This window comes from Anolis carolinensis, chromosome 1 (assembly GCF_035594765.1).
Source record: "Anolis carolinensis isolate JA03-04 chromosome 1, rAnoCar3.1.pri, whole genome shotgun sequence".
NCBI lineage: Eukaryota > Metazoa > Chordata > Lepidosauria > Squamata > Dactyloidae > Anolis > Anolis carolinensis.
The window spans coordinates 303,568,485-303,594,012 of NC_085841.1; the positions used below are offsets into that span (position 1 = coordinate 303,568,485).

The following is a 25,528-nucleotide window of genomic DNA, read 5'->3' on the forward strand; positions in this document are numbered from 1 at the left end:
GATGATGAACTTTGTCCTCCTCCCTTCAACTTGCACACTCATCCCTAATGTATAGGAAAACAGGTTCCTGTTTCCATAAGTCTAGGAATGGCTTTCAGAACTACATAAGAAGAAAAGAACAGTCACAGCAATTGAACACACAGGTATTTGATTTTATTCACTTGAGGGGTTGAGGGGGAAACCTACATCACTCCCCTTCAGACCCCCAAACAGCAGAGTCCCAACCCTGGCCACACAAAGCTCATTAATACTACCATTAACTCAAAGTACATGAAGCCCAAGAAGAGAACCCTCTTCCCATCTCCGAGTAGACAGTAATGGGCCAAACTGAAGTTCTGCAACTCTTTTGCCCAAGAAAGGAGCAAGTGCTTTAAGACAAATTTGCAATAGTCAAACAGTGCATTTTCAGAACTGAGGGAGCAAAAACTGAAAAGTGGAGCAGAGCCTAGATTTCCAGCAAATCCATGCAGACATTTACCTTCTTAGGAAGCACGAGAGGTCAACTGCACTAACAAATACTAATGAATATGAAAGTGGGCAACGCAGTTTCTTAAAAAAAAAAAAAGTCAAGCTACACTGGTAAGCTCACACCCTCTCCAGCCAGGGGATCTTACTGAAATCCAAGGTATTGCTCCACTGCACTGCTAGTGGTCACTCCCCATTTAATGGTTTCGTACTCTATAGAATACAGCAGACTGATGAAAGCTTCAAGATGAACCCACAACTGCATGAATCATGCAATGTTAAGTGCAAAATGGTTACAACAGCAAGCTCTGTTTCACATGGGCTTAGCGCTCCAGTGCATTGAGAATATTCCACTTACAGTGGAAAAGTATAACCAACTCCAAGACAGGATAAAGCATGCAGACGCAACAGGGTGTTCTCAGGGTAGAATGCTTTCACCCAAGTGGGAAAGTAGCCTTGAAATATGGAAAGGGGCACTAATTTTAAACCTGCTTCAGCTCCTCTTTCACCAACAGAAGTAGAACTGGCCTGGTTTGAGAAAAATCCTAGAACTCTAGGTTAGAAGTAGCAAAGGGACAGCAATCAAACTTGAAAAGGAGAAGCATTTCTTGAACCTACTTCCTTTCTTCACACAAGCACACAGAAAGGCTGTGACATCCAGGCAAGTCAAAAGAAGAGAGGGCAGAGTAGCAATGGTTGCATGATGGAAATAGTGTGCAAGTGAGCAGAGTAAGAGATAACGACTCACTCATTTCATTCTCAATTTCCTTAAAGATCTAAAAAAAAAATCAGAAGCCACCAATGAGGCAAAGCAGCCAGGTTACATGAAACGACACATCTGATGATCGCCCCTTCCTTCCCACTCTTTCCATGGCGGTGTGGTGCCGTAGTGGGGTATAATTCTCCAGCCATCTGCCATGGTTGCACAATACAGTGAGGATTTTCTAAGCCCAAACATGTCATGACCTGTTACTGCTTGTTTTAGGTTTTGTCTTTTAAGTCATAGTCCTCAAAAGGGCTACATCTGTCACATCAGTTCATAGAAGCAGTAAGAATTATCTTGGGCAGAAGTGGGAACTTCCCCTTGTTCTAGAGGACAGCCTGAATGCTAGGCACTTCCCCAGCAGTGCACTGCTTACTGCCCTTTCTCCCAATGCAGAAATGTGAAGTGTATTAAAGATGACCTCCTGCTTCCACAACATGCATTACACCAACAGCAACCAGGGAGCAGTTTAAAAGCACAAAGAGCAGCTCCACCATGGCCCAGTGTCAGTGGCACAACCACAGAGGGATGTTCTCTGGAAGGACCCATGAACTCCATTTACTGGAAGCTGGATTTTGAAGGAATACTTCTGTCTATTACAAAACAATGTCCACAGAGATTTTGAGCAAATGCCAGCCATGTCCATTTCTCCTTCTGTTTGCAAGCAGCCCCCAATCATGCTCAGCTGAAAAATAATCCTTTTGAATTTTTCCAGGTGAGCTCAAGGGGCAAGTGGTGTTTCAACAGCAGCTATGAGATGCACATTCCCCTGAATCATCAATATGAACCATACCGATCCTAAACAAACAAAAAAAGGGTGGGGGAGGGAAAAAAGAAAGAAAGCTTAGCAAATTGCCTTGAAACCTGATGGAAGATGTCTAGGTGTGTGCACACAAAATCCAGTCCAAAACCAATCAGCTGAACATCACACCAAGAGATACATTTCCAGGTATGAAAAAATAAGTCTACTGAGATGAATTCTTACTAAAGGTTCTTTGAACCTCATTATTGGAGAATCCCATGATTCAATCTTGGAGTAACCCCACTGCAAAGAGCCTTTAGAAGCAAGAGAACGATTGAAAGGAAAACTTTGCTTCAGAGCCCTGTTTTAATGGAAGGTAAGACAGTGCCTTCAGTATAATAATAAAAATAATAATTATTATTATTTTATTTTTATACTCCGCCACCATCTCCCCAGAGGGACTCAAGGCGGCTCACAGATATAAAACAAGCATACAATGGTATCAAATACAAAAAACACACAAATAAAATTAAAAGGCATAAAATAAAATAACAGTCATTATAAAACACATGATAAAACACAGTAATAAAATCATACAATGGACTGGGCAAAGTGCACTGAGTGAAACTTGTAACATGAAGGAAGTTAAGGTGCTATAAGATCATGGGGAGAACCTTAAACTGGGATGAACTCTGTGGCTATGTTGAGGAGTTAACCAACAGGTATAACTGGCCAGAAGTAACCGCTAGTATAAGGGTTTAGCATACAGTGGGCGGTACTTCTTCAAAGGCCTGTGTGAAGAGCCAGGTTTTCAGGCTCTTCCTGAACACTTCCAAGGTGGCAGCTTCCCTAATTTCCCTAGGGAGTGTGTTCCAGAGCCGGGGGGCCGCCACGGAGAAGGCCCTCTCCCTCGTCCCCACCAACCGCACTTGTGACGGAGACAGAAGCGAGAGGGCCTCTCCCGACGAACAGGTTCATAGGGGGAGATGTGGTCAGAAAGGTAAGTGGGTCCCAAACCGTTCAGGGCTTTGTAGGTCAACACCTGCGCCTTGAATTGGGTCCGGAAAATAAACGGCAGCCAGTGGAACTCCTTAAACAAGGGAGTAGACCACTCCCTGTAATTTGTTCCTGTTAGGAACCTGGCTGCCGCCCGCTGAACTAGTTGGAGTTTCTGGCCCATTTTCAAAGGCAGCCCCACGTAGAGTGCGTTGCAGTAATCCAACCTAGAGGTAACTAAGGCATGGACCACCGTAGCCAGATCAGACTTCACGAGTTATGGTCGCAGCTGGCGCACAAGTTTTAGTTGTGCAAAGGCCCTCCCGGCCACCACTGACACCTGAGCATCAAGCGTCAGCGCTGAGTCCAGGAGGACCCCCAAGCTGTGGACCTGCACCTTCAAGGGGAGTGCGACCCTGTCAAGCACAGGTTGCCACCCAATACCCCGATCAGACATGCGACTGACCTGGAGGACCTCTGTCTTGTCGGGATTAAGCTTCAGTTTACTCACCCTCATCCAGCCCATCACAGCGGCCAAGCACTGGTCCAGTATCCGAGGGGCTTCCTTGGATTTCAGTGGAAAAGAGTAGTAGAGTTGGGTGTCATCTGCGTAGAGATGGCACCGAACTCCAAAACTCCGGATGACCTCTCCCAGCGGTTTCATGTAGATGTTGAAAAGCATGGGTGAGAGAATAGAACCTTGCGGGACTCCTCAGATCAAAGGCCAGGAGTCCGAGCAGGTATCCCCCAGCTTCACCAACTGGGAACGGCCCTCTAGAAAGAACTGGAGCCACTGCAAAGCAGTGCCCCCATGGCCCATCCCGGAGAGCCGTCCCAGAAGGATACCATGGTCGATGGTATCGAAAGCCGCTGAGATGTCCAAGAGAACCAGTGCGGACACACTCCCCCTATCCAGTTCCCTGCGGAGGTCATCCACCAAGGCGACTAAAGCTGTCTCGGTACTGTGCCCAGGTCTAAAGCCGGATTGTGATGGATCCAGAAAATCAGTGTCATCCAAGAACCCCTGGAGCTGAGAAGCAACCACCCGCTCCAGGACCTTGCCCAAAAAAGGAAGATTCGAGATTGGTCTGTAGTTATTTAGGATGGTCGAATCAAGGGAGGCTTTCTTCAAAATTGGCCTCACTATAGCCTGTTTTAGGGCAGATGGAAATTTGCCTTGAACCAATGAGGCATTAATTATACTCACAAACCAATCGCCCAATCCTCCTCTGGCCGATTTGATAAGCTAAGAAGGGCAAGGATCCATGGCACAAGTGGTCGCCCTCACAGCTCCAAGGATCTTGTCCACGTTATCCAGGTGAACAGGCTGAAACGAATCCCACAAATATGGACAGACAGGTGCCTCGGTTACCTCGTTTGGCATTGCATTTAAGCTGGCGTCCAACTCAAGGCGAATCTGAGCGACTTTATCTGCAAAATGGTGCGCAAACTCGCTGCACCGAGTTGCCGGGTCTTCGAGTATCCCTTCCCCCTCAGGAGGGTGGAGGAGCTCCCCGAAGACTCGGAACAACTCCCATGGTCTATCTGTTGCAGACGCTATGCGGGCAGTCGAGAAATTCTTCCTGGCTGCCTGCAAAGCCGTGGAGTAGGCCCTAATAGTGGCTCTAGCCCATGCTCGGTCAGATACGTCACGAGTAATCCGCCAGATGCATTCTAGTCTCCTTCTCGAGCGTTTCATCACCGGCAACTCCTCCAAGAACCAGGGAGCCGAAGTGACTCTGCGCAATGAGGGGGGACGTTTGGGAGCGATCGTGTCAATTGCCCTAGACATCTAGTATGAGAGGAGGTATGCCTCTAAATACCAGTTGCTTTGGAACACAACCAGGAAATAATGATGCATGTTCACTATGCTTATGCACTTTCCACAGGCACCTGGTTGGCCACTGGCAACAGAATTGGCGAAAGACTGCAAATTGGTGGATATGCATAGGGAAACAAGCCAAATGTGTACATAGAAAAGTACAAGACTGAGCCTGAGACTTAGCTCACAGAGCCATAAGAGGAAGTGGAGGCTGTGCAAAGAACATACGAACATTAGAACATACGGTGCATGTATTTTCTCCTGGGGCCTGCCATTATATCCTTCTTACATAGCACAACAGCATGCAAATGGACTTTAACATTTTGAAGATTCACTTTGAAATTCTAACAAAAAGGTGAGACATTATCTGCTAGATCAGGGTGGAAAAGCCCACATTGTCCACCCTACACTTTTACTACCTTTCTTGTAAGAACATCATAGCCTTAAGTGAAATCAAGTTACATCTACAGCATTACCTTCATCTACCAAGCTTGTATCCAAGAAAGAAAGAAGCCTGACATGATTTAAGAAACTCATGTGGACTTTTAGTGATCATGGCACTCCTTTCTAAGTGTTTACAGATTATTTAATGGTTTGCTCTAGAATCTTTTATAACAACAACAACTACTACTTTATTTTTATATCCCATCCCATCTCCCAAGGGGACTCGGGGAGTATTTACTGGTACTGATGCCAGGCTGGGTGGACAGTAATTGCTTCCGTCTTCCCCACTTCCATCCCTTCTTTTGTGAAGATGGACACAACATCTAACTTGCTTTGGTCTACTGGGACTTCTCTTGCTTTTCAAGAATTCTCAAAGATTATTGTCAGAGGATCTGAGATTACTTCTGCTAATACTTTTAATAATCTTGGATGTAGATTGACTGGCTCTAGACTTGAATTCATTCAGAGTAGCCATGTGATATTGTATTATCTCTTTGTCTATTCTGTTGTGTTTCCCTCTTGTATCATCTGTTCCACTTTCCCCAGGTGCAGCACTGTTTTCTTGTTAGCATTTTGCCATCTTCTCCACACAGTGGCAATACCATTTCTTTGTTCTTCCTCTAGCTGTGGACATAGCCAAAAAAGGCCTTTAACATCAAAAATTGTTTTAAAAGTTTTTTTAACATATCTAGCAGTCCTAAGCTCATTCTGTGCTTTATGTTTTCTGACTTGCTCTCTATATACGTAAGCTAGTAATTTGAATTTCTTTGGTGATTTAGCACTTTTTCAGTTTTTGTACATGGCCCTTAAATCTTAACTCACTTGAAACTCCTTCAGATGTTGTTTTTCACATATATTGTTCTGAAACACGCTGAATTTTCTTTTTGTGTAAATCCTGTCCCTAGTCTGTTCATATTTTTTCTGCCTCTGGTACTAAAGTTTCTGTTAAAGAAGAAATACCTAGGAGCACATCTGCTTCTTTAATTTAAGTATATCTCTATGTTGTAAGCTGCTAACATTTGAACAAGAGAAAATCTGTAGAACTCACATGGTGATTCCAGCATTGTGACATTGGACAATACAATATATATTCAGTGGAGTACATTATATAAACTCACCTGCCATTATTACACAGATTACACAGCACATATGCAGTATTTCCCCATATCTCACCTGGAGAGAGTTCATCACACCATTGGCCAGAACAGCCATCTTGCCAGCAACAGATTTCACTCCTTGCTTGAACTGGGCAATATCAGCAGCAGGCAGTACATTTCCAATTGACACACCACCTATTAAAATTATTTATTTCCATTAAACTATTAGAATATTACCTGATATTTAAAGATTCAGGAGAGAATACAATAAAATCAACTTGACCAATGTAAACATGGGAGACGCTATCCAAAACAGCATAGCCCTTTGTCTCACAAGAGCACACAACACACATTTTAAACAATGTAAACAATAAAAAATAGTTTAGAAGGCTAAAATCATATTAAACAATTTAACAAGTTAAAAGAAGACAACCAAAAATGAGTTATAGTAGTTTACTATGTACATGTGTATGTGCATAAAAGCAATTAATTTGGCTCAAAAACATTCAGTAAATGGTGCTGTGCCCCACTTCAAGCCAAAAGGAGCAGCGGGTATTAAATAAAAATTATTATTATTATTATTATTATTATTATTATTATTATTATTATTATTATTAACCATGATTTCACTTGGTGCTGGAATGACAGCAACGTTAGCACCAATTGAGTCTTAAGGTGAGGCATTTCACAACTGATGCTACAGCAGAGAAGGCCTTCTCTTCCCACCAGCACATTGCCCTGACTGATAGGACACAGAGAAGGACCCCTCCAGCTGATCTCAACGTCTATAGAAAAATAAGAATGATGACAGGAGCATATCAGACAACTGCACTAGATTAAGAAGTAACATTTCTTACAAAAACCTGGTCCACCACGTGCATGCCTCTGTTCAGATTTATTCACATTTTATAACCCCAAGTTCAATTTAACTCAATGTTCCATGCCAAGAGGCAAATGAAAGGAGCTGTCCAAACTGACTAGCTTCCCACAACATTGATAGAAGGACTGTGCTAGTCGCTTGGCTACTATCCCCCAACACAGGGCTCCCAATGAACACTTCTATCAGACAGTTTGCTGACCTACCCGAGTTCATGGCCTCAGATTCTCCAAAGAGATCAGCAGAACTGATGGCGTTGCTGCCTGAAAGTTGCTGGAGTCGAGATCTGGCTTCATACTGGAAAACAGAAAAAACATGAGGTACAGGAAACCGTTTTGAAGGTAGCTTGAAAGAGACTAAAGTGCAGAGGAATCACACAGAACTAACTTCAGCATCAGCTTCCCGTCCAAAGAACATATCAGATGAGATGGCTTTGGCCCCTGCAAACTTCTGCCGAGCTTCATTGGACTCCACTACCGATATCTTGCTCTCTGTCTCTCTTCTGTTAATGGGTCTGAGCAAAAGACAAGGAAGGAGACACTGAAGCCAACACATTTAGTGCAACAGTAAAGAACATGTCTTGTGCCCTGCCTGATACAGACATACAACCATAACTAGGACCCACCTGTTCAGCTGCAAATTGGATTATGCCTCTGTTTAGACCATATACTTGTTCATAAAGCAGCCTTTCCAATCTAGTATACTTTAGATGAATTGGAACTACAACCCACACAATACAGCATGCTGGCTGGGGATAACGGGATCCACAGTCCCATCAAAAATCTGGTTTAAATAATTTTATTTTTTCCCCATTTTACAAGTACATCAATGTGTTTTGAATCATTTTGTTATTTGGACTGTGCTCAGGACAGATGCACTGGGAAGCAGGAAGGGGTGGTATTAACCGCTGATTGAAGAGCAACACCCCCATGCCCATAACTTCAGGATTCTAGATGTAAAGGGGGCTGCATCTCACGCACTCTACCTGTCACCAATAGGCCGGATGCTGGAGATGGCAATGTCTGCCTCCTCTTCCCCTTTGTCCATCCCCCAAGAGGAGTTGTCTGTCTCCCACTGTGAGCTGAAGGCATCACCTAATGAAAAGGGATTATCCTTGTACCTGGAGAGCAAAGAAAAGAGTGGGATTTCTGCAGGCCAGATAAAGAAGCATAAAGCAAGACCAAAGGAGTCGCCTACAAAGCTGTCTTACTTTGGTGGTCCAGATGTGAAGCTTCCGGTGTCTTCAAAGAGATCTAGCTGGGACCGTGTGGACTTTGCAGTCACTGGCGTTTCTTGTTCTATCACTTGCATCTCAGAGAGGACAGAGTGAGAAATAGAGCTGGGGGAGGGAAGCAGCATGAAATTAATGCCTGGCAGAACTCCATATATACCAGTACTTCTTCCTCAACACTAATAATAATAATGCTAATGCTAATAATAATAATAATAACTACTACTACTACTTTATTCTTATACCCCACTACCAACTCTCCAAAGGGACTCGGGGCGGCTTACATATGGGGCAAAAACATTAATACAAATACAAGCAATCAATCAAAGCAAAAACAGAATTAAAATATGAACATACTGTAATAAAATATAACAATCCAGGCAAAACACAATTAAATAAAACATCAGAATATAAAACAGCAGCATAAAGCTAAATCAAAACAATACTCAACAAACTAATTTCCAGTAGTACAATGGGTGTGGACCAGGTTGCCACATAAAGGGGGTCCAAATTTATTATCCTTACACCCCACTTTCCTTTCAAGACTCCAAGGTGGCGAGCACCAAGTGCAAGCATAACGTTGAACTCTGTTCTTGCATTAAATAGAACAGCTTGGCTTCAGAATGGCATCTACACTTTTTTTTAATAAAGTGTGCCTTGAGCTAGGCCAGCTCATACAGATCATGGCACAAACACATACAGGATTCTGACTGTAGTGTGAAAAGCTTTGTCATTAACTCTATTCTCAGGAGTGTCAAACACTCAATTTCATCAAGGGCCACACCAGCTTTGTGGTTGCCTTCAAAAGGCCATGGAATCCATGGACAGAAAATCTGTGAATACAGAAGGCCAACTATCCTTTTTTTACATAGTGGCCAGCGCTCAGTTTGGGCCCCAGATGTTACAGAACAACTACCCCATCATCCCCATATGGACTGAGGATAATGGGAATTGCAAGGACATTTTAAAAGTCAGCCATCATATCCACAAATAATAATAAAACTTTATTTTTACCTCGCTCCATTTCCTTGAGGGGACTCAGAGTGGCTTACGGCTTATCTAAATTCAACCCCTTTCCTCTCCTGACTAACCAGAACAAACTACAGCCTCCCAGATGTTACTGCATCCCAACTCCCATCAGTTCTAGTCATGATGTCTAATGATGAGGAATACAGGAGTTGTATCTGGCAATAAAAGAGCATCTGGAGATAAAATGACATGGATTTGGCCTGCAGGTCTTGAGTTTAACACATGTACCGTATACCATCCAGAAGCCTTCTAAATTTTCTGTATGGTAGCTAGAGCAGTACTGCATATTGCAAGGACATGCAGTCTTCTAATACATCTGGATTTTCTATGTTCTATAGGACTCTAGTCAGAAGTTCTTAGTTTCACCCTCCTTGTAAAGGGGCTATGCTGTAGTAAGACAGACTCCTTAGGAAGTGCTGAAGCAGTGATACAGATCATATTTTCCAAACAAGGCTCACTTTTCACAACTTCAAATGCTCTGTTTCCTCAGCATGGTTTCCTAAACTACAACAGTCATACATATTGAGACAGGAGAAAAACAGCTACCACATGCCCCCTCCTCTTGTTCTTCAAGAACAGCAAGTACCTCCTGGACACCAAGCCCATGCCCAGCCGCTCTGCCTGCTCACGCTTCTTCCCTTCCAGGTTTTGAAGTTTCTTCTCTTCCTTTTTCCGATCAATCTGTAGCTCTTGATATGCCAGTCTCATGGAGGCCACTCTGAAAGGGCAGCAATATCAATTAGCCATGGAGTTCAAATGTACTTTCTCCATAATACATATACCTTATTCTCAGTATCTCAAATTCTGAACAAAAAGGTTTGCACTGTTAAGTGGTTTATATATTACTGATGTTTTTGCATGATTTGAATATGTTGTAGTGTTAATATGTTTAAAGCCATTTTGAGATTCACCAGAAGCTGACCACAGAATCACACTGGAGGACCTGAAAGATCTCCTCTAGGAATTTCTTCCTGTGTGCATCATTATGTATGTATATCACTTCCAGAGCAACAATATAGTCAATTGCCACACAACACTTATCATAGAGTTGTGTAGGGGGATCTACAGATTCCTAGGGAGAACACATGAATTAAATCCACCAAAGCCAAACAGAAAAATGTGGAGAGTCAACTGTAAAAGAAACAGTGCAGTATCATGACATATCTGTGGAAAGAACTAGCCATTTACAAATGTTCAGGTCAGGCCTGAGAACCCTTTTATTTTGGCCTGCTTCAAAGCAGCAACTCTTGAGATTAATAAATACACCCATTTCTTTTTTAAGTTATTACAGTAGTTTCCACTCACAAGGATTCATCTGCTTGCTTCTTGTACTCCGCAGCCTGTTGCTCCTTCAGTTTCTCAGCCACCTGCGCTTGTCGTTCAATTTCAGTGAAACTCTGGCTGCTCACTTTTTGTGCTCCAAGGCCTTTTTTGGCTCCCAGCTGAAAGAACATTAAGCAGGAAGAAGGCTGAAAGCATAAACAAAACTCCACAAAGCCTGTGAGCCATTAAAATTGTCACACCAGATTTACAAAGATATCTTAAAATGAAGCCATGCTAGGGGCCTCATCAAAGGGCCCAATCCAGAGGTTTGTTTATCTAGCTATTTTCAGATCCATTTGAGTAGTTCACTACCTCTTGAAAAGGAAGAACAATTGATAATTGCATTACATCATAAGGACTGCTAAACTGAGGTTTCACTGTTCCCTTGCCTGCTGTACCTAAGCTACTGGAAGAAGGGATATGGATACTTGAAATGTTGAGTGTTTGCTTTGGCACATACCAGGTTTCCCAATCTCACTTCTTTATATAGAATATTTTGTCATGGGAAGCAATAGAGCTACAGTGTGGTATAGTGATTTGAGTGATGGTCTAGGACTCTGGGAGACCAGAGTCTGAATCCCATTTAGTCATAAAAGTCCTCTGGACAACTTTGAGGAAGTCACATTCTATAACCCTAAGAAGACAGAAATGGCAAAACTCCTCTGAACAAAATTTTCCAAGAAAATCAGAGTTTATTTGAAAGGTAAACAGCAGTCACTGCCAACTGTAATGAAATCCAGGCAAGAATGAAACAGGGATCCTCGACAGACTATTTGGCCAGCAAATGTCTGGATCTGCCTTTTCCAGATAAGAGGCTCACAGCTCTCAAGTGACCCTATCTATATATATAATAAAAGTGAATGTTTGTATCGGAGTATGTATCAGCGTTTTGACTGGCCTGGCGGAATATGTGCTTGCGTTTTGATTGGCCTGGCGGAATATGGATCAGCTTTCTGATTGGCCGGCCGGAATATGGGCCAGCTCTGATTGGCCGCCACTTTCACAGGCCACTGGGATTGCTGAGGGAAAAACTACTACCAACTGGCTTCGTTCGGCCTACTTATCTCCTCAGAACGATGCTAGCTTTGGGACAGTTAACAGCTTTCGGCCTACACTTTGGTAATAAAAAACACCACTGCCACCACCAGGAAGGCCGGACCAGGACCAAACTTGACACACATCACCCCTACGATCCATGAACCCACTGACAACAGATGGCCCCCTTTGGCCCCTCTGCTGACATGTTTAAGGCCTTCCAGGCTGGCCCCACGCCGCTAGGCCCAAAAGGGGACGCCATCTTGCCTCAGCTTTCAACTTCTTTGTAAGGCCCTACTTTCCTCAAAAGACAGCAGAGAACATTGTTATTATCTTTTTAATAATATGCTTATGAACACTTCTAGCCCCCAAAGCCCCAATCCAAGCCGCCTTTGATCATTTTGCTAACACGTTTCAGGCCTTGCAGCCTGGCTCCATTGTGCTAGGCCGCAAAAGAGGCGGCCATTTTCCCTGTTTCAAACAGAGCAGCTTTTGCCTGTGTCTTTTGGATACAGCACTCTCCTTCAACAAGGTCAGGCAGCAGTACGTAAATAGGTTGATCCACTGTGACGGCACTTCCTCATTCCAACGTCATAAATTAGTTAAATTTGCCTCCCCACTTTATATGTGGTACCTTATTTCCTACTTGATAGATGCAACTATCTTTCGGGTTGCTAGGCCCTTTGGCTCTGAGAGTTATAGTTCACCCTTATATAGACAGCACTGAACCCAGCCAACTTCGGATCTGGACCAAACTTGGCACACTGCCTCATCATGTCCAACTGAGCATACAGGCAGGGTTTCGGGGTGATTCTCCTTTGGCTCTGGGAGTTGTAGTTCACCCTTATATAGTTAGCACTGAACCCAGCCAACTTCGGATCTGGACCAAACTTGGCACACTGCCTCATCATGTCCAACTGAGCATACAGGCAGGGTTTCGGGTTGCTAGGCCCTTTGGCTCTGAGAGTTATAGTTCACCCTTATATAGACAGCACTGAACCCAGCCAACTTCGGATCTGGACCAAACTTGGCACAATGCCTCATCATGTCCAACTGAGCATACAGGCAGGGTTTCGGCGTGATTCTCCTTTGGCTCTGGGAGTTGTAGTTCACCCTTATATAGTTAGCACTGAACCCAGCCAACTTCGGATCTGGACCAAACTTGGCACACTGCCTCATCATGTCCAACTGAACATACAGGCAGGGTTTCGGGGTGATTCTCCTTTGGCTCTGGGAGTTGTAGTTCACCCTTATACAGACAGCACTGAACCCAGCTGATGACGGATCTGGACCAAACTTAAGTGATATTTCCTCACATCCCCAAACAACTCAATGCCGTCTACTAATAACCCGGGCACCGCCGGGACCCCAAGCTAGTATCCAATAAACTTGAAACAGCTGGATTGAATTTACAAAGACTGCTAGGCATGTTTCTTACCATCAGATTCTGGTAAGAAATCTGACATTTCTGTCAGTTTAGACATTATAATAACCATTAAGTGCACAATTCTCTGCTGTGAAATCCTAATTTCCATATTAGGAATGTACTTTCCTGGAAAGTCTAAAGAATATCAAATGATTAGTCAAATCAAAATGGCACTGAAATTGAACTGACCATTTGCAGGCTCTGCTGTTGGTTGGCTCTCTGGATCCTCAGTTATGATTCCAAATTGGATCTTGTTGTACACTGGATTAAACTTTATCTCTGTTAATGGACCTAGCTTTATTTCAGAACATCTCCAAGCCCAGTGCTTAGGCTGTTTGATGTGAAGAACCAGAACCTTTTTTCCCATTGCACCGACAGACACCATATTTTTGCCCCTTGGCGACAATTTCTTTTTTATTTCCTGAACATTTGCTAGGGATTGGCACCAGTCTAGAGACCACCACTTTAAGTGGCACTCTCCTAGCCTATCCACTGTGGCTAGGGTAGGCTCTCTGAGCAATGTCACCAAAACTCAGCAAAAAGCAAAAGGAAATAAGTTAACAACGACTATCCTATGTCTTTGGAGGCTAGAGTCTCTGCATTTCTGGGATGATCCTTGTTTGAGTTGGCATTTAGTGGTAAAGCCTAAATCATAAGCAGTATAATGCCTTAAGTTTAGAAGTCATGGCAAAACACAATTAAATGCATATGATTCGCTGTTATATCCAGTACTTTGTCATTTAATACTTTTTCTCTATTTGCCAATATGTTATAAACATTACAAACTGAGTGCTGTGATAATTACCTAAGTGGTGACACTGTTCTCCATTGAATCTTTAAGTGCTGTACAGACATATTGTCTATGTATAGAATACAGAAGGCGTAAGGATGATAAAACAGAAAATGAAATTTTCAATGGAATGCACTGGCAAAGAGTGACACCAAAGAATCACTGAACTGTGAATGGGCTAAGAAGGAAAACTCCACTAGGAGAAAGTGGATGCTTGCAGCAAGAGAGAAAACCCCCTTTAGGGGACATACCCCTTTCTTTGTAGCCCCAGGCTTCTTCTTTCCAATGAGGGAAGGTTTTATTTCTGCAACAAGAATAATGAAGAATGAGCAGGGTTACAAAACAGCAATAGATAAGATGCTGTTAGTATTGACACCTGCAGCAATAGTTTAAAGGTTGTACTGCACAGGGGCTGCTAGACTACGTGTGCCATATGCATGGTTAATGTACCCAGCAGCAAAGCCCAGGAATGCACACCCAGCCTGACAGCCCACACCATGCAATGCAAGAGTAACTTCCTCTTGGGACTTTTCTCCTGGTCAAGAAAGCAGCAAAAAAGGTCATACCAAGAAGCTGTGCTCCAGAGAATACAGTCTAAAAAAGAAACTTCACGCACTACAGTAAAAACGGATGTGTTGGAATTCAGAGTTTGGGGGAATGGGATCTCTCAGTGAGAAGAGTCCAACAACAATAGAGCGACACTGTAAAAGCTGTTTTCTGGGAGGTTTCCCAGCAACTGCAGAGAGCTTAAAGCAGTTATCAGGTTAAGGGCCTCCCAGCTTTAGCCACATACATCCAACTAACTGAATGCAAAAGTAGAAAGAGAGCAGGATGTATCCTTAATCTCACTGGTGAGGATATATGTAGCAACTCCCTTCTCATTTGGAATAAAAACAGGAAAACACTGGGCTGTAGGGCAGAACTTCAGAAAGGGAAGGCAAAGGCACCACAAGTAGCCAGTGTAAGCTATTAGCCAGTTACCTCTGGCAGGAGCAGCCCCTTGTTGAGACAGACACATGGATGCGTCTGAAGGAGAAAAAGACATGCATATATTGGATACTAGATTTAAACCTTTAAATGCATACCCTTTACTTAAGCTCAAAGAAAAAAAGAACCTAATGGTATGAGATATTTAGTAAAAAATAGAATGACATGGATAGAGACAGACTCTTTTTTGAAAGTTTGTGCAGCTGGGGAAGCTGTAGCTATTGATTTCCTACTTTTCCAAGGATTCTGGCTATGGGATCTTTGAATGCCCTTCCATACTATGATTCTACAGTTCTGCAAAGAAAGGCTACTGGCTCAAATCCACCTACAGTGCCAGAAGAATCAGATAAAGTTGATATCAGAAATGCTGTTTATCCTATACAGCACTTTTAAATTAAGTAGCATTGTTACTGGAAACTACCTGCTGAAGTTGAATGGTGAGGCACTATGATTTTAAAAATACTTACCAAGAGGCCCCTTGGGAGAAGTGCTCAGTAAATCAATAGAAGGACCATGATCAGACTCTGCAATGAAAAATATGCAAGTATGTTTTTTAAAATGGAAGTTGACTGCCAGCAAGGAAGCCACAGTTCCTTGGACACTTGTAATTGCATTTTAGAATCACTACAGCAAAGTGGGAAATATGAATCCACAGGCTTTGCGAAGAGCCAGGGCCCCACTCTTGTATGCTCTAAAAGTGGTCCCCAAATCATCTCCCAAAAGTTTAAAAATTGTTTTCAGGTAATTACCAAAAAAATGACACCCAAAACCCCACGCTGTGCACAAATGTGCCAAAAAGTCTCAAAGCCCAACTCCCACAAATGCCTCCATTTTCCTGTTTTCCAGTACAATGGCTACATGAACTGGCATGTTGTTGCCCCCCCCCCCCTTTTTTGGAGGTTGTTTTTTTTTTTGTGTGTGTGTGTCAGGAGTGACCTGAGAAACTGCAAGTCACTTCTGGTGTGAGATAGGAAAACTGAGGTATTTTGATGGTTGGTGGTGCAGCTCATGGGGAGTCAGGGCATGAAATGACCCTAGTTCACATGCAGTTGCCCATCTCTAAATTAGAAGTCCCAGTCTCTTCTTTTCTCTTGAAACTGGTGTTCTAGGTATATTGCCAATCTCTAACAATACCACAATTCAGAAAACACTGGAAGCCATCTTGACAAATCAATTTATATGTATCAAAATCACTGAGAACCAGGAAGAAAGCAGCCAACAAATTGCTTTCCAAACACCTAATACTTTCTCCATATGGATGCAAGACTCTTCACCTCTACTTTTTAATAACAAAACTAATTCTCATCAGAATGTTAAAAGTTCCTGAGGAGATGCTATGAAATGCATCAATCAATAAGGCAATTTCCTCTTCTCCTTTAATCATACTACGTAAAAGTTTTAATCACTGTCTATTCCCAACTGAAGCCTGTTTCCACCCAGGCCTAGGGAGATGCAGTGCAAAGAAAAGCTAAGCATTTGCTTTAAGTAAAGATACTCACGTAGGGCTTCTTCACTGTTTTCAGGTGGTTTTGATGCTTTCTCCAGCTCCAGTGAAGCCTCTGTCATGCCCTGGCCTATCTCAGTCACGTCCCATGTGTTACAAGCCTTAAAAGAAAATGAGCCAACGTTCAGGAAGAATAAATAATGTTGACAAATCATCATAGTTAGATCACAACCCAATGGAGCAATTGGGTTATTATAAAGCCTGGCTTAATGAGGTACTAATTTAAAATGAAGTAAACAAGTAGCTAGTAATTATCATCAATGCCCTTTATATGCTGCAAAGCAATCACAACGTAGCTGCTGAGAAATAGAGGAGGCGACTATATCTAAGGATCACACTGTATTTACAGACTGCTTTAAATCCAGTGGTATTTCCTAGATGATTAACAGCCGTACAGTATTCTCATGACAAGGCCCCTGGGACTAGCAATACAGTTCTATAAATATTTACACCGAAGTGCCACTTAAATTAATGGGGCTTCCAGCTGAGGGGTCAAAACAGAAACCTGTCTATGAGGATTCTTGTTTCTATCACAGAGAGGAAGTATTCCAGACGCAAAACACATTACTGCCCTGTGCAGTAACTGCCTCTTCACAAGTATGGATCTGTGCAAGCTCCTAATTATAATAATAATAATAATAATAATAACAACAACAACAACTTTATTTTTATACCCCGCCCCATCTCCCCGAAGGGACTCGGGGGTGGCTTACATGGGGCCTAGCCCAATAAAACAATCAAATATCAATGATACAACAATAAAACAATTATACCAATAAAACCTCAATTATCAGTAAAACAATCGATAAAATCAACATGAAGCATACAATATTAAAACAGGATTCATAAAACCCAGTACAGAATGTGCCGGAATGGGGAAGGTATTTCACGGTTGAAATGGACAATAAAGTGCAAAATAACATTGGCAACACCTCAAGAATGGGGCTATTATAAAATGGGCAGATAGATCAGTCCAACAACAAATTAAGTGTCCTAAGCCCTGCTACAAATATCACTCCCAGATTTCTAGATCTTTGCACATTGAGTATGAGGTCTATATACATGTTACAACTAAACATGTAAGATTACACAGTTCTCTAACTCTGACCATGCAGAGACATCTTGGAAGCTTACAAACAGGACATGCTGGGGGGGGGGGGGGGTGAGCAATCATCTGCTTTGCTTCTACTACTATAAAGGATGACTACATAATATGAGAAGTTATCTATCTCAATGGAAAAGCATAGATTTTGTGAGCGTCCTGTCCCACATTCAGCCCCCAACATCTTCAGTCAGATTCTTGAAATAGCAACTCTGCCTGAGACACGCTAGCGCACCACTAAGCATAACAGACCACCAGTCTGACTCAATACAGTGCAACTTCATGTATGTCAATGTAGTCCACAACCTTTGGAGAGCAAACCTAATAAATATGCCAGTCTCATACAAGATTAATAATCCAAACTGATTTTGAACAACAAAAGCAGGCTTTAAAATCAATTCATAGTTTTATGCACTGCTCCCAGATAAGCAATCAAAAAGCCCTGTAAGAAAGTGAATCTCCAGCCTGATGCATCTCACCTGTGTATGTTCTAGGAAGAAATCAGCATCACTCTTTTCTGGGGAGTGGCCTGGAGTTCCACTCAGCCCATCAATTAAAAGCTGAAACAGGAGAAGATGATCCAATGAATTTACAGGAAGCAACACGATCCTTTCTTCATTCTAAGGATAAACTGCCTCATCTGCACTTACATCATTCCCATACTTGGCCATGGCAGCACTTGCCAACTGCCGGATCTTCTCCCGGTACGTCTGAGCTGCACGGCTATTGTACTTGGCACTGGCATCTGTAGTGGTGCAACCATGCTGGCGGAAAAAAGCAATCTGGGCAAAGGAGGAGGAAATGCAATTGGTTTTAAAAAAATTAGTCAAAGTGAAAATAAAATCCTTGCAACTAAAGAGCCCAATTCCAGTCATGTAGCTGCAATGAATTAGCATTTCACTGGAATTAATCAACTTGTTTCACTTTATAGATTGACAGCTTTTGAGTACTTCTTCAATAACACAATACCAACATCCTTCCCAATCATGGCATCCTTCAAAAAGGAACATGCTCCAAAAGTCCAAGCCAATAATCAAAGAACACCAACTTCAAATGACTCCTTACCGCATTAGCATTACTTCCCACTTGCATACATCTCAGCTGAAACCAGGTCCAACTGGAATCAAGCTCTGTAGACCTGACAAGAGAAGAAAAGTTGAAATCATGGTTTCAGACCAGAGTCAAAGATTTGTTTCATCTTCAATTCAAGGTGTTACAAATACTATTATTTAGCCACTAAAGTGTTCACATTAGGCAACACATGGATTTAAATATGCCCAACTATTTTGGATTACAAACTTTCTTCTCCACCATAAAAAGTCAAATAGCAAACTACCAAAAATACATATGGCAAAGCCCCAAATTTCTAGATGGGTAAATTCAAACATGTGAACAAACATTAAAGCTGTTTGTTAAATACATTATATTCTTCAGCACTTACTGAAAACCATTTGCACTCTCAGTAATATAGCATAGATCTTATGGCTGTTGTCAGCTACTCCACATCAACTTCTTATACATGTTCCTACAATTTTTGTCTAAATCTACTATCTATACTTCAATAAGAACACAATAACTTAATTATACTGGGCTCTCAGTATCCACTGGGGTTTGGTTTAATAGCCACACACAGACAAGAAAAAAACCAAATGCTCAAATCTCTATTAATGAAATTGTATAGGACAGCAGGAGAGGTGGAACCAAGTGTCAATTGCCATTCTTTGGGCTACCTTCCCTCTGGGAAAATGCCAGCCACCCATTTCTGCCTTCAAGGTAGCGGTTCCAGTCTTTCTGCTTGTCCCTTGCAGGACAAATTGGCAGGTTCACCAGAAGCAGGACAGCCTGAAAAATGGCAACCAGGATTTTGTGATGCCTTCACTGTTGCCTTACCTCCAGTTCATAGGGGTTGTTTTCTGGTGTAGAAGGAAGAAATAGGACAGAACCTTCAGAGAACTCATGTTCCTATTGAAAATGCTGTGACCTTGTTTTGCACATTTATTTAATTCCAAGAATTCAGAGGCACAAGAAATTGGCTGTCACTCATGATATTTGCCCTCACCCCAAGATTCCATTTATCTCAATATGGACCCATCTACTGTAAGAATTTCTTTACTGAATTTCTCACATTTCTGTCACATGATCTAGCAATGAGAAGAGGTTTATACAAATTCAAAATGCCGTAAGTCTCAAGAGGATAAAGGCCTTCTATTTACATGATTCAGTTCAAACACAGAATTTAACCTATTCATTAAACGAACAAGGTATGAGCATTTCAAATAGAGAACAAATCTAAGGGTTAAAGAGATTATGCTACAAGATCAAGGAGTTAAGTAGAAATAGTGCAGGTACTCTTGCCATCTTTATCTGACCTACTTCTGGGACACCAAGTGCTAGCTTTCAATCTCCACAAACACAGTGAAATGAAATAAACAGGTATAAAAAAGGGCAAGCAAAAGGATCAAGGGATTAATTCAGTTCCTTATGTGAAAAGATCAAGTCAGGGTTCTTCAGCTTAGAGAGAAAAAATGAAAAGAGTGAAATCAGAGAAGACAGACACTAGTTACAGCTCCATACCTTTTATGCAGAATAAATGTAACAGTTAGTGGCTACTACATTCAACAATTATGGCAACATCAGTCATTGTCCCTAAACAGAAGTATGGAAGATTATTTACCTAATAATTGGAATAGTTATGTCATGACATTCCAAGTTTTGTATAGGTAGAAACATGTAAGACATCCTCTATAAAATAAAATAAATGCTGCACACAAGAAACAATGTTTCTGAAGCGATTTTTAAAAAATTCTACTGAATCAAAGCACGTTTAGGACAACAAGAAATAGATTTTACCAGGAATTGCTCCAGAAATCATCCATGTACTACTTCTAAATTAATGTCTGTTTTATTGGACTCTGATTGGTGATTCTCGGGTTCAGGTAGATCTCACAAACTTATGTTCTTCCCAGTAAACTTTGTTCTCTATTCTTCTAATGACAAAAACCAACATCTAACCATCCCTTTTTTGGCATCATACTGAAGAAGGATTTTGATATAAGAAATATATATTTGCTAGGAATCCTGTGTCAATATAAGGATATGAGAAGGATTTGGCTATTTTTATGGTCCTCAAAGATGAACTGATTAAACATGCTAAAATGGGCAAAAGACTTCAGACAACATGTAAAACCAATTCAGTTACAATCAGACAAAATGTTGGAGATATACAGTAAACCATGGCAATAATCTGTCCCAAGTTGAAGAGGTTAAAGAGAGCCCTATGCCTGATACAATATTCATCCTTTCAGAAAACCAGCACTCACCGGATGAAGCTGAGATGCACACCGAGAGACCTATGAACTCCAGAACAGTCAATACAGAGAAACACTCCATATGTAACACTGGCCCAGCTTGGGTTCTTTGCGCTGCAGTCAAAGCAGGACTACAAGAAAAAAGAAAGGTTTAAAAGACAGCAATGTAGAACCATGGGAGCAGGGGAGGGGGTGTACATAGCAGTGTGTGTATACTGAGCCAAACCACTGAATTATCTAACCCAGTATCCTTTATCCTCACACCACTCTCTGGAAACGTTCTCATTAGCCAGGAGGGCTGGATCTATCATTCAAGGAAGAAGATTTTTCTCTATCTAGAAGCTTACCAGTATGGAACAACACTTAACAGTTTGCCTTTCTTTTTGTTTTGTTTTGCATCTTGCTGATATAAAGACAACCATATTGCTTTTTGTTTCTATTCTAGATTAATTCAGAAGCCTCCAATTTTCAACAAGAGCAGTAGTTCCCAGGCTGCCAAGGTCTCACCAGCAACCTGAAAGCTGGTACTTTGACACATTTGCACTGTACTGCAGTGACCATACAGATGGAAGCAGGAAAATATAAGAGATTAGTTGGACAGGCATGTGGAGAAGAGAAACAACCTAAAAGAGAATAAGGTTGGAAGGAGAGAAACGAGGCCATTCACTGTTCACAGAGAAAGGCAATCCAGAGAATGAATATCAGAATTTGGGTATTGATTATGAGAATGAATGAGCTCAGCCTAGCTAATCCACCAGGACAGATTTTCAGAGCTCTGGTTTGTTTCTCCTAATTTTCCCTACTACAGGTTGAACATTGCTTATCTGGAATTCCAAAATCTGAAATACAGGCAGTCCCTGAGTTACAAACATCAGAATTACAAATAACTTATAGTTAAGAACGAGAGTGAAACAACAGAAAGTGAGAGAAATCTACCCCTAGGAAGGGAAATCCACTCCTGGAAGAGTTACCATGGTGTCTCCACTGAAGCTTTCTCAGCAATACTTATTTCCGTAACAAGCCAAATGTTTCAAAATCCAATCATCACAGAGCAAAGCAAACATCACAGGGGTGTTAACGCATCCCAATCCAAAGCTTGTGTGTGTGTGTGTGTGTGTGTGTGTGTGCTGGAATTACACTTCAAAAACGTACCTCTTCCGATTTATAAACAAATTTAACTTAAGAACAATCCTACCCATCTTATTCGTAACTTGGAGAGTGCCAGTATTCCCAAATCCAAAACTATCCAGATGAGTGACTGAGATAGTGACACCTTTGCTTTTTGGATGCTCAATGCACACCAACATTTTTTCTACCCACAGAATAATTAAAATATTGTGGAAAAGTACCTTTAGGTTATGTATCTAAGGCCCCTTCCACACAGCCCCTTATCCCAGAATATCAAGGCAGAAAATCCCACAATATCTGTTTTGAACTGGGTTATCCGAGTCCACACTGCCATATATTCCAGTTCAAAGCAGAAAATATGGGATTTTCTACCTTGATATTCTGGGATATAGGGCTGTGCGGAAGGGCCCTAGGATGTATATGAAACATCAATGAATTCTGTGTTTAGGTCTGGATTTTGTCTCCAAGGTAATTTGTTATATACCATATTTTATTGATTGTAAGATGCCACTGATTGTAAGATGCACACTAAGTTCAGTATCAACAGGAAAAAAACAGCCCCTGTGATTCTAAACATGTAAAGGGTTCTGGCACAACTTACCTGTCCAAACGTATCTCCTCTATGAGCCAATTTGAGAGTTAAGATCTGCTGGGGAGGCCTTGCTTTCGATCCTACCCCCTCGCAAGTGCAACTGGTGGGGACGAGAGGCAGGGCTTTCTCAGTGGTGGCCCCTTGACTGTGGAACTTCTTCCCCAGCGACATTAGATTAGCCCTCTCTCTCCTGGTGTTCACGAAAAAGCTAAAGACCTGGCTCTGGAAACATGCATTTGGGGAGTAGTGCAATATGGAATTCGACTTAAATGCAGCACCACAAATAACAACTATGAGACTATGCACTATGTTTTAACCTGTTTTAATATGTTTAAATTATATTTATTTGTCTTATTGTTTTATTGTTCAATGTGTTGTATTTGTTTATTTGCACTCATAGCACAGCATTGAATTTTGCCGTAACTGTAAGCTGCTCTGAGTCCCCTTCGGGGTCAGAACAGCAGAGTAGAAATACAATAATAGTAAATAAATAAATATACCCCATTGTTATATGAGAAAAAAGTGCATCTTAGAATCATAGAGTTGGAAGAGACCTCGCGGGCCATCCAGTCCAACCCCTTGCCAAGAAGCAGGAAAATCGCATTCAAAGCACCTGACAGATGGCCATCCAGCCACTGCTTAAAACCTCCAAAGGAGGAGCCTCCACCACCACACTCCAGGGCAGAGGGTTCCACTGCTGAACAGCTTTCACAGTGATAAAGTTCTTCCTAATGTTCAGGTGGAATCTCCTTTCCTGTAGTTGAAGCCATTGTTCTAAGTCCTAGTCTCCAGGGCAGCAGAAAACAAGCAGCTTAGAAGCGAAGAAATCCAGTATATATATACAAATACTGGTTTCTGAACATCCAGAAAAAAACCATTGAAAATATGAGGTATATTCAACCTGTATTAGACCTGATGGGAGTCTTAAGAGAACACTGCACTAGGGGTCCATATACTTGTTGTTCTGTATTAATTTGTGTTCCGCATTTGCCTTTGTAATTAGGCAGTTTGACACCACTTTAACTGTCATGACTCAATGCTATGCAATCATGGGAATTGTAGTTTCAAAAGTTCTTTAGCCTTCTCTGTAATAATAACTTTGCCTCATTGAAATATAAATCCCAGGGTTCTATAGCAGTGAGCCATAGCAGTTAAAGCAGTGTCAAACTGCATTTATCTTACAGGGTAGGTGCACCCCAGGAACCCTGGAGCAGCCCGAATTCGGGCTACCATCCCTTTTGTGTTTTTTATCTAATACTATTATTGCAGGTAACTCAACAAGACAGATGGTAAACATTAGCATGACTCAATAAAAGTGAGCCTTCCTGTCATTACAGCTATGTATCCTCATCAAAAGCTTGTGCAAACAGGACGGCCTTTAGCTGCTTTTTAAAAAGATGTCAGGGAAGAGGCTCCTTGGGGAGGGAGTTCCAAAGAGGTGGAGCGGCCACGGAGAAGACCCTCTCTCTCATCGCCACCAACTGCATTTACAACAAGAGGAAGGTCTCACTATAAGATCTTAATGTTCGGACAGGTTGGTATGAGAAGATGCAGTCAGATACGTAAGTAGGACCTGAATTGTTCAGGGCTTTAAAAGTCAAAACCAGCACCTTGAACTGGCCAGGAAAGGAATTGGCAACCAGTGCAGGTATTTTAGCAAAGGGGGGGGGGGGGAGGTAGTATGCTCCCTGGGTCCAGCATCTGTTAATAACCTGGCTGCAGATCTCTAAACTAATTGAAGTTTCTGGACACTCTTCATGGGCAGCCCCACGTTGAGCCCCTCACTGTAGTCTAAATCGGATGTAACCAAGGCATGGACCACCATGGCCAAGTCCGGTTTCTCAGGGTACGGTGGCAGCGGGCGCACAAGTTTTAATTGTGCGAAGGCCCTCTTGGCCACCGCCGACACCTGGGCCTCCAGGCTTAGCAATGAGTCTAGGAGCCTTTTAAAACTTCAAAGCCTTTTAAAACGAAACAACGAGGATATAAACCCGGGTACTATGAGAGGGAGATGCTGTGCTGCCCCACTGACCAACGATTTTTCCCAACCCATAGGCCGGCTCTATTCTTTGCCTTCAACCTGCCCACAATGTTGCGCTGTGAAAGGCTATCTGCTTGCAATGCAGAACGGAGGAGGAAGGAGAGGCGGGCCGGGAAGCGGTTTTCCGCAGAAACGACCCACAGAAGGGAGTAAAGCAGAGGCAACCGTCCCGTAAACACGACCCCTCCGCCTTCACCCGCCTCTCGAGGTACCTTGTTGGGCGGCAATGCCCTCAGCCGCTTGAACAGGGTTTGAACTTCCGTCTTACTGGGCCCGGCCGCCATGTTTTCTTCCTCCCAGCAGCCACCGCAGCCGGCGACGGGTCACGGCAAGGAGCCAATCCGCGCGCGGGGCGTTCCCAACAACGGGTCCTCACTAGGGTCAATCCGGAGCGTGCCTTCGCCGCCGCCGCCATGACACCTGAGGCAAAGTAGGCGAGAGCGCAAAGCGGGAGCGATGCCCAAAGCTTGCTCGGCCATTAACTGCCCCAACCGGGACACCCGGGAGAACCGGGCCAAGGGCCTCTCCTTTCACAGGTCAGGATTTTTGCACACTAGGTCCTTATCACACTATTATATCGCTATTATTCCGCTTTAAATGGCATGGCAACATTCTGTGGCATTGTGGAATTTGTAGTTTAGCGAGGCTGATGAATCTAAATGCCCCAGGAATCCATTGAACGTTGTCATGGCAGTTGAAGTAGAATAGTAGTGGTATTCTAGAACTGAAGAAACTGAGTATGCATCTACACTGTGAAGTTAATGCAGTTTGACACCGCTTTGATGGCTGTGGTACAATGCGATGGAATACAAAGATTTCTAGTCTT

General features: G+C 42.5%; 1 protein-coding gene across 3 annotated transcripts; it reads right to left on the reverse strand.

The window, feature by feature from the left end:
* Nucleotides 1-131: 131 nt before the first annotated feature.
* arfgap2 (ADP ribosylation factor GTPase activating protein 2) lies at nucleotides 132-25,068 on the reverse strand. Of its 3 annotated transcripts, XM_062967954.1 has the most exons (17): nucleotides 24,915-25,067; nucleotides 20,954-21,072; nucleotides 18,699-18,771; nucleotides 18,284-18,415; nucleotides 18,113-18,193; nucleotides 16,527-16,632; nucleotides 15,495-15,551; nucleotides 14,292-14,344; nucleotides 10,772-10,908; nucleotides 10,053-10,184; nucleotides 8,417-8,545; nucleotides 8,192-8,326; nucleotides 7,594-7,720; nucleotides 7,413-7,503; nucleotides 6,406-6,524; nucleotides 4,174-4,293; nucleotides 132-2,026 (listed from the first exon to the last, which is right to left on the reverse strand). In XM_062967954.1, exons 1-16 carry the CDS (start codon nucleotides 24,984-24,986, stop codon nucleotides 4,213-4,215), a joined length of 1,644 nt encoding a protein of 547 aa, XP_062824024.1. In that variant the 5' UTR covers nucleotides 24,987-25,067; the 3' UTR covers nucleotides 132-2,026; nucleotides 4,174-4,212. The 3 variants fall into 3 exon arrangements, with proteins under 3 accessions (XP_062824024.1, XP_062824025.1, XP_062824023.1); XM_062967955.1 differs by lacking the exon at nucleotides 4,174-4,293; XM_062967953.1 differs by lacking the exons at nucleotides 132-2,026; nucleotides 4,174-4,293 and adding an exon at nucleotides 4,347-5,856 and having other exon boundaries at nucleotides 24,915-25,068.
* Between the last annotated feature and the right edge of the window lie 460 nt (nucleotides 25,069-25,528).